We start from the raw sequence: 9202 nt of genomic DNA, 5'->3' as shown, positions 1-9202 counted from the left end.
AATGTCAAATATAAAGTAACACAGAACAACTTTACAGGTTGCACAATTTTGAACGTTTTGTTGGATGCGCGAGGGCAGGGTCTCAGGGTGGGGGAGGGGCGGGTACTCCCTATAGTCGACTGTGCGGGGAGGCTCCGCCAGAAATGGACGTCTTTTTCAGGCTGACGGTAGATAAAAAGGATGCACTCTTTTGGAATTCTTAAAACTTTATTCACTGTTCTTGAAAATTCGTATTTGAGAGACGAAGGTTACAACAATTTGCAACGCCAACTGTTGTTCAATGTGATCATTGGCGTCGCTTGATTATGTTCGTTTAAACCTGCCGTAAGTGCATCAAAACTCTTCATTCTTTTGAGGCAAATGCCAGTAGACAGACCAAATAACAGGGCCGTGAGTACAACACGTACAACTTTTCATACCTAGTATCACGCTATGCTATTACTGGTCTACACAGGGAGGAGCGAAGGCTCTAGCGCTCTACCTTGGATCAAGCCATTTTTTCACGCTCTTTAAACTCTCTTTACGTGGGAAGCGCGACCAAACCAACACAAAAAGTAAATAAGAGTCCGAAAGAATTCGGCTGACCGCATTGTAGAGGGCTCTGAAAACGAGAGAGCCAGCGAACTATATAGAAACCAGACTTCATGTAAAAACAACTTAAAATGGACGCTGGACACATAAATACCACTGTGGTAGACATTTGAATATCTCAACATATTTGATATGTCTTGTGCATTGCCTAAGTGTGTCCTATGTGGAATGAATTTTCTTTAAAACCTCTACTACTGTATTGTAAATTCATTAATAATTGAAGCTATGAGTCACGCATTGAAATAATTGTGACAGCAATTGATTTTTCAAAGGAATTCCTCCACGTCCAATTCAAGCACTGCGCATGGCAGGTTCAACTCAAAGTTGTTTACGACTTCAGGGTGTAAAACTCCCATGATTCCTATCGGCTTGCCGTTGGCGATGACCTGCGCACAACGACCAGGAAAGAAGGTTGCATCTGAAAAATAAATCAATGAGTGAATTAGTGAACGATCGATCGAGTTAACAAGTAAACGAGAGAATGACTGAAAGGATGAAGGAACGAACGAACGAACGAACAAACGAACGACCGAACGAACAAACGAACGACCCAAAGAATGAGTGATGTATGAATGAATGAGTAAAGGAAGAAATGAACGAAGGAACGAACGAACGAATGAAAGAAGAAAGGAATAAGGGAAAAGGGAATAAACAAAGCCCAATGAAATCCCCGGTATAATTAACAATTATTCACCGAAGTGGAAGTGAATAGTGGTTCACCGACACTGAGGTGAACTATTGTTTTAGTATATACCACACCAGGTGAATAAATAGCGGACCAAAACATCACTTTCAGTAAACAAAGCGACGCGCGAAGGCAGTTTGTTTCTCTTTAGCTGCTCGGAGGTGAATGGTACCTTGCTAAAAGCGCGAAAAGCACTATTCACTTTTGTGGTATTTATTAACGAACGATCGTCTCCAGGACGCCAAACTTATTAAAAGTAAAATGTATTGGTGCAGAATCCCCGGTACAGTCAGCCCCCGTTGTAACGAACGCATTTCCCGGGTCCCTTGGTATTTCGTTACATCGGGGTTTCACTGTAACGAAGGAATGAATAACAAGTCACTCTACAAAAATAACGAAATGAGTGAAAATCAAAGATCAAGCACTTAGCGTAATAGTGTCAGTCAAAAGCTCCCGCGACAAATCTTTTAGACTGTCAAAGGAGTGCTAGTATTATCAAAGATACCTTCGTGAGCCTTCAAGTAATATCCATGTTTAGAAGTTTTATCTTCTGTGTACGGCACTTCGAGAAGCTGCATGGTGCGGTCTAGCAAACCATGAATGACCTGAAATATAAAGCAAAACAAAATTGATTTGGAACTGGGCTTAGAAAGTGTAAACTACGTTAACTTAAGCGGCTTAAAATCATTAAGAACACTACGAAAATCACACATTGGAGCGTGTTTGCTGTTTTCTCAAAAGTCGTCTTCGCTTACAGACTGATCAGCCCACTTCCCTGAAAATCGCAAACAACCTGTATTGCAAGCTAATAAACTGTTGTAATGATTGCAATAAGCAAAGCAATCACATCTGGCCAATCACAACAAACACAGATGAACCAATTAGAAAGCAAAGCAAAAACCTGCAACCCGCGCCAAGCGCGGGAAAACAAGCGAAAGCCAAGTGACTTTTGGTTTGGGTTTGCTCCGGACCGGGGCTCCGGATTGGTTAGAGCTCGTTGCAAGATTTTCTTTCCAATAGAATTTTACAACAGGAAACTAAAGCAAATACTTGATTACTTTGAACAATCAATCGAAACCCGATTACAGCTCACGCTTTAATATAGTGATAGCACCTGGGGTACTCTGTTCTTTTGATTAGTCAATGTATAATCAGTGTCACTGACGGAAGTAAAACTAGACTATTAAAGGTCTCTCTCACCTCAAATCCGGGGGTCTTGTTGTAATTCACGGCGCAGAAACGACGATGATTCCGAGCTCCAACATCTGAAGGAAAGCCGTGTAACATGGGTTACTACTTCAGCTATCGATTTGAATAAAGTAATGTATACAAAAGATGACTGCTCTAACCGTAGTGGAAACGACACACCTTCAGTATCTAGTTTTGTTTGGCTAATTCGAATTCGTGAACTGCCGTGTTTGGTCCTATTTTGTAGTTTGGTTCCAAATAAAACGTCGTGATATTTCGTTTATTTTGCAAACTGGCCACCTGGCATTTTTAACCCTTAAGGTAATTTCGGGTTGCCAGTACCCTTGTTTCTCTTTTTCAAGATGTATGTGCCGTGTAAGTAGTTACAAAAAAGGGCAAAATAAAGCTGTTGTGGAAATTAACTTGGATGGGAGAGGATGGGCTCACTACGTTTCAAAATAATTTTGATAACACTTCTAGCTTTGACTATAGGGACAATTCTGATGATGAAAATCCACATTTATATCAATTCCAAATTTGTAAAGGAAGAACAATCGAACAAAGTCGTTCACACTGTTCACAACTTCGACTTTGCAGTTTACGCATAAATACCATAAGTAAAGATTTTGAAGCGCAGGAGGCACTGCACATGACATGCTCTCCTAAGAAACACGCAAAAAATGCCCAGCGTCGATAGCTTGCGATACCTGCCCAGCGTCGATATCTACAGACAAGTTAATAGTCTATAAACCCAAACATTACCTTTCTGGTCATCACTATGTACCACGTCTGAGATTTCAAACAGTTTCATTGGAAGTGGCATCTTCTTGTTACAACTAACGGTCTTGAGAAGACCTGGAATGAGTGTTGTCCTGGCAACCTAAAACACAGCATCACTATGGTTACCAAAAAATAAGCCACAAATAAACTGAATAGTCACAATAAATAGATAAGAAAAGAAGGTTTCTAACAGCTTCCAATTCGTATTACCCAATACAAAATTGCACGTGCATTCTAACGGTTATCACGTGAACTTGTCGTCATCACGATATGTCACTTGATAATGAAGATGAAGTGTTCAACATGACTCGAGCATGGGACAAAGAAAAATTCTGAGTCCCCGACGGAAATCGAACCCATGGCCTCCCAGATACCGGTTGGGCACTCTAACCAACTGAGCTACGAGAGACTCGTTGTGAGATGGGCCATTTTACTAGGTTGATAAGTGACACGCGTCCTGCATACTGCTAGGATCAGCAATGTCGAATTCATCATCCAAAGCTGTACACATATCACATATCACATTTCTTTGTCCCATGCTCGAGTCATGTTGAACACTTCATCTTCATTATTTATTACCGAGCTTAAAATTTACCATCTTTATTATGTCACTTGATGTTGCTAAAGGACAACCCTGCCGAAAAAATCGCGGGCTCGCTCAATTTCCGGAGATTGACTCTCGACAGAAACTCATAAAAACCTTTTGCCAAACGACAATACTTCTCTTTACTGATCTGTTTACGTTCCCTACAGTACTAGTTAGTAGAATTCTTTGACTAAACAGTTAGATTATGTTTTTAAGTTCGCTTATTTTCACAACACGTACTGACATTGCGAGTAGAAGTTAGATATTTATCAGTGCCAAATAACCGAAAGCTACACTTGCTTTTAAAGGGGAACTCCGGGGTAAAAATGAAGTTATTTGGTATATTTGGCCTATATTTCCTACTTCTTTTTTTAAAAACCGTTTCTTCAGATCGTTCATTTTAACCTATATATTTTACCTGAAAGGCAAGTGAAAAATGCGATTAGAGTTCCGCCATCTTGGAAGAATATGAGCCGCGTTATGTTGGCCAGCAGTAGGATGTGACGTCACAACGTCAAAAGCTTTTTCGCGGAATCTTCAAACCATACTATAGTTTCGCTCGGTTCGCTCTTATTTTCGGCAACGTGTCTTCATATAGTTTTATTTGGCTCGCTTTCTTAAGTGTTTCTACGAAAATGGTGAACTGCTGTGTCCCTGGATGTACCAATTATTCAGCAAAGACAGCAGACGTAAGCTACCACCAGATTCCATCGGACAAACTGCGAAGGAAAGCATGGCCAGAGAGGATACGACGTTCGAATATGCCGCCAGTAAAATACAGCTATGTTTGCAGCGACCACTTCTTGCCAAGCTGTTTTGAGTTGGATCTTCGATCGCAGATGACGGGCCAGAAGAGTAAACGCCATCTAAAGAAGGGCGCTATACCGTCCGAATTTATAAGTACGCTCCAGAGGCCAAAAAACCTCGATTGTCAAGCGAAAATCGCCTCGAACGACGGAGGCAACAAGAAGTTAGTGATTTCTTTTTGTGGACTGTTAATATGTTCATCCTCGCTACAGAAAAAGACGTTTTTTGGCACCGCAATTTTTTCCAGAAACAGGGAAATTTATTTGTTGACTGTTTTTGTGACAAATCTTGACAAATCGTTCTGATGGATCAGTGTGACAACGAGCAGTTACTCATTTTAAACCTCGTATTTTTCCAAAATAAACTTCAACCTTGCCCCTTTGCTTTAGTCTTGTGGTTTCAATTTACATCTTATTTCATGTGATTTGGCAATCATTCAATAATCTTCTAAAAATGCGATATGTCTTGTTGCTTTCTGTTTAAGGTACTACCTTCCAATGAACTTGAGAGGAATTATTTACTCCTCGGTTTTGTAACTACAGTTGAACCCCGTTATTTCGAACCGTCAGGGGAAACAAAAAATAGTTCGAAATAGCGGGAGTTCGAAATAGGCGATAGTAAATGCAGGGTTGGAAATTAGCGCTCGCCCGCTCGCCCAGGCGAGTGTGAAAACTGTCGGGCGAGTACAAATCACGGATCTCTCGCCCGGTTTGGCGAGTACGATTGTCATATCCAGAATATATCATTCAAAATAAGCGAAACTTTTACTTCCCACTTTAAAATAATCTACACTGTCCACAAACCGATAGCTTACCAACATTTTGAAATCTCAAACAAAGCTGTGTTTGCGTTCGTAAACAGACAAAAATGGCTTCTGTTTGGGGAATGTAACATGACGGACGTACTTGTACAAAGTAATACCTCTGGTCAAAAATTCACTGACTCATCCACCGAGCCCCGAAACGCAGCAAGATGGCCATTTCTCACCTCTTTTCCTGTACAATTTCGCTTGCAAACAACAAGAATTTGGAAATACGTATCAAATAAAACTGTGTTTCAACTTTTGAAGTGTGCTCGTGTTTTTATTGTGGAGTAAGGTCTATATTTGGCGATTTTTCATTGAAGAAATAGATTGCAGTCTGTTTTGCGATCGACCACCAAAGTGGCACAGTGAATATCATTTAAACGTGATTAAAAATTGAAGTTGTATATTTTTGGGGAGGGGCCTAAATTTTCCTTTTTTAATGGAAGAAGACTGGGCGAGTGAAAATTGATCTGGGCGAGTGCAATTTGTAGGTCACTCGCCCGGATGGCGAGTGCTCCGAAATTTTAGTTTCCAACCCTGGTAAATGACTGAAGGGCAAATCCAAGGGAAACGGGTTTTAGTTCGAATTAACGGGGAATTCGAAATAACCGAGTTCGAATTAGCGAGGTTCAACTGTAATGCCACTTTTGGGTTAGTCACGAAAGGTCACGAAACGAAGAAAATGGGATGTGCTCAATAATTCTGCTTGGTTCCCATTCAAAACAACATTTTCATTGTTTATTAGGCTGTTGCAGAACTATTACTGGCTGCCAGTAACGATGAAAACACATCCCCAGTTGAAGAAATTAGTATCGAGGAAACTGTCCTTGTTGACAACTTCACCACTGGCACTGGTTTAGAAGTTACTGTTTAGAACGAATTCTGGCAATCCACTGGTCAGCACCAAAAATCACTTTATTGTATTATAAGTCTTGCCCCTGGTGGTGCGAAAGCTTGCATATAAAGCAAAACCTATTGTTCGAACCGATTTTACAAATTGGAAAACAAAAATAAAATTTTATGTAAGCCAAATCCACATCAAAACGGTATGATAACAGAAAAACAAATTGTTCCATGCATGTACAGGAAAAATATATATTGTATATATGACTGAATTTGTATAATTTAATTTACAGTGCATGAGCGACAACAACATTAGGTGAAATTGTTAAAGGCTGTAAGCTTATATAATCTACTTCGCAACACTGCTTGCCTTTTGATACCTTGTATGACAAGAACATGTTATGTTATGTTCCAGCTTAGCAGATTTTGCATATTTGTTGTTTACACGTCATTCATATTTTTTATGATCACAAAAAAAATGACAGCATTTTTACACACCAACAATATATATAATGTACTTTCACAAGCTGATAACTTTTTAAGTTGTTGGCTGGCAAGAAATTAAGACTATCTGTATTGCATGTTTTTCTTTTTAGCTGGAAGAAAAGTAGTGTCACAAAGACAGGTATTTTTTGCAGGTTGAACCCTTTGATTTGAGTTGAAGTAGAAAAATAAGGAATAAAAATAAGGCTGCAACCTGCAAAAACTACCTGCCTGTGTTACAACCAAAGTGCAATAATTTAATTCACATAGAACAGTAAGCCCCACATGAACATTCAGATTGTTTTGAGCAAAACTAAAAACAAGAAGAGGAAACTGCTGTTCTGAATAAGTTGTTATACCATAAATTCTTGTTTCAGAACTGAAATTAAACCATTAATTGCGCAAGCTGATTAAATTTAAATATACAATTTACTGGGCCTGTCAATAAAAAGAATACTTTCAACATACTGAGTGCAACAAAGTCGTCCAAAATTCATAGTATAGCAACCTCAGGTTCCTTTATCACAAGATTGCCTTTGAAAACAAACACTACAGGACGTAGAACTATTAAAATTTATGTGCAAGTTATTTAATACATCAATTGTCTCTCAAGATCATAATTTCAACAGTTGGCACAAATAAAATTAAATGCGTATTGAACTTTACAGAGCCAAGACAAAGTCACTCATCTGCATAACGAAACCCTTCAAATACAAAGTCTTCCTCTGGTCCCGGTGGAGGGAAAAAATTTCGGATGCACATAACTGCACAGGCCGGAAGCACAACTCGAATTTCTTTCCCCAAAATCCCCCAACACCATCGAGCAAGCTGCCTATATGCTACATGCCGATAAAGCTTGTCTTCTCGCCCTTCGTAGGCAGCTTTATATTGCTGTTTGTATTGGTACCAGGCAACTTGCAGCACCCATCTATTTAAGCAAATTGCATGGAACCCAGGGTGTTGAGTAATACATTGGGGTTGCTCTGCACATTCACCGCTAGTCACAGCTTCGGTGTTTTTGTTTTGAACTGCCTCGATTTCTCGGCAGCAAACGCAAGCCTCTGCTCTTCCCATGACCTGACAATTGCCACAGGTACACCTATTTAGTGGTGGGGTAAATGAAACTTCCTTAAGATCAGTAAATTTTAGTAGAAGTAAGCTTGTACATGTTCAATATTTGGTGCGAACGAAATGTAAACAAACATACGAGGCGAACGAGTAGCTTGGGTGTCGCATTTCATAACTCACATTCCCGACACATTGCATTCAATTTCGACTCAAGTTTTTATAGTTGATTTAAGGATTATAAGACAAGCAAACATACAAAAAGGAACAGCAATCATCCTGTCCGATTTTCTTTATTACATTCACGGATATCAGCAACAATCTTACTTCGCGGCTGATGGCAAAGCACGAACACCGATACAATGATAAACAAACATTTCACAAACATGTTTTTTTCTCGATTGTAATGTTAACTTTATTTTTCAAGAGAAGGGCAATCGACTGCCAACGAAAAATGTTGCGCCGGATGAAATCATACAAGAAGTCGCTACCAACCAGTCATCTGAATTTTCCAAACGAGGGTTTCTCTCTTCTTCGCGATCACTCTCCATTTCTTCTTCGCCGGAAGAGCTTTGACCTTCATTCGTGGTAAAACGCTGTTCGAATTGGTAGGGCTGAATTCCAAAGCATTCCGCTCGGGTTTCTTCGACATTGTGAGAAGCCGAGCCCGTTTCGGAAGACGAAGAAGACATGATTTTAGCGAAGGCGTGCTGTTTTAAAGTACACAGCTGGAAGGACGCTCGAAGCTTTGACGATCTGACGTCATTCTTCATCCGCTGACCGATTTATGAACATTCGATAAACTTCAAAGATGGCGGATTTCTAAACGAATTTCAGCTCACTTCAAAGTAAAATTTCTGAGGTATCTTGTACGATTTCACCTTAAAACTAACACAATTCATGAGGAAAATAGGAGGCCTTTTTCTTGAAAAAAGTCGATTTTGACACCAAAGTTCCCCTTAAGATGATTACTTTTATAAGAAAGGTAACTAACTTGGAATTCCAGTGTTTTTGGATTTGATATGTGTACAGCTTTGGATGATGATAAAGGCTTCTTCAGTTTCTCTGACACGTCATCCCGTGAACACTGCAGAAGGAAAGCGAGACTTAAAACATAGGTGATAAACTTTTTATGATGTACAATTTTGACTGGCCACAAAGTACAAACAAACCACTATTTTATGACAACTTTATTTGGTATGGTTGTTTGAACAGAGGACAGTCTATTAAGGATGCAGATAGTCACTTTTGTGGACATAGTTTTTATGCATGCAACGAGACATAAATCCAATGTGCAGGTATTACTTTTGAAAAATGGTCGCCAAGAAGGAAAGCTTACATGTATCTCCCAAAGCTCTTTTGGATGAAT

General features: G+C 39.6%; 2 protein-coding genes across 2 annotated transcripts; both read right to left on the bottom strand.

The window, feature by feature from the left end:
• Positions 1-188: 188 nt before the first annotated feature.
• On the bottom strand, positions 189-8929 carry LOC144641202 (phenylalanine--tRNA ligase beta subunit-like). Its single transcript, XM_078500241.1, has 5 exons — positions 8828-8929; positions 3227-3344; positions 2477-2541; positions 1782-1881; positions 189-1009 (listed from the first exon to the last, which is right to left on the bottom strand). The coding sequence occupies exons 2-5, from the start codon at positions 3285-3287 to the stop codon at positions 858-860; spliced, it is 378 nt and encodes a 125-aa protein (XP_078356367.1). The 5' UTR covers positions 3288-3344; positions 8828-8929; the 3' UTR covers positions 189-857.
• Positions 7450-8568, bottom strand: LOC144641203 (P2X purinoceptor 7-like). Its single transcript, XM_078500242.1, has 2 exons — positions 8329-8568; positions 7450-7867 (listed from the first exon to the last, which is right to left on the bottom strand). The coding sequence occupies exons 1-2, from the start codon at positions 8523-8525 to the stop codon at positions 7450-7452; spliced, it is 615 nt and encodes a 204-aa protein (XP_078356368.1). The 5' UTR covers positions 8526-8568.
• Positions 8930-9202: the final 273 nt, after the last annotated feature.

The sequence above is a fragment of the Oculina patagonica genome, unplaced genomic scaffold, assembly GCF_052425735.1.
Source record: "Oculina patagonica isolate OP01 unplaced genomic scaffold, crgOcupat unplaced753, whole genome shotgun sequence".
In the NCBI taxonomy this organism is placed as follows: Eukaryota; Metazoa; Cnidaria; class Anthozoa; order Scleractinia; family Oculinidae; genus Oculina; species Oculina patagonica.
This window is presented reverse-complemented; position numbering and strand designations above follow the sequence as displayed.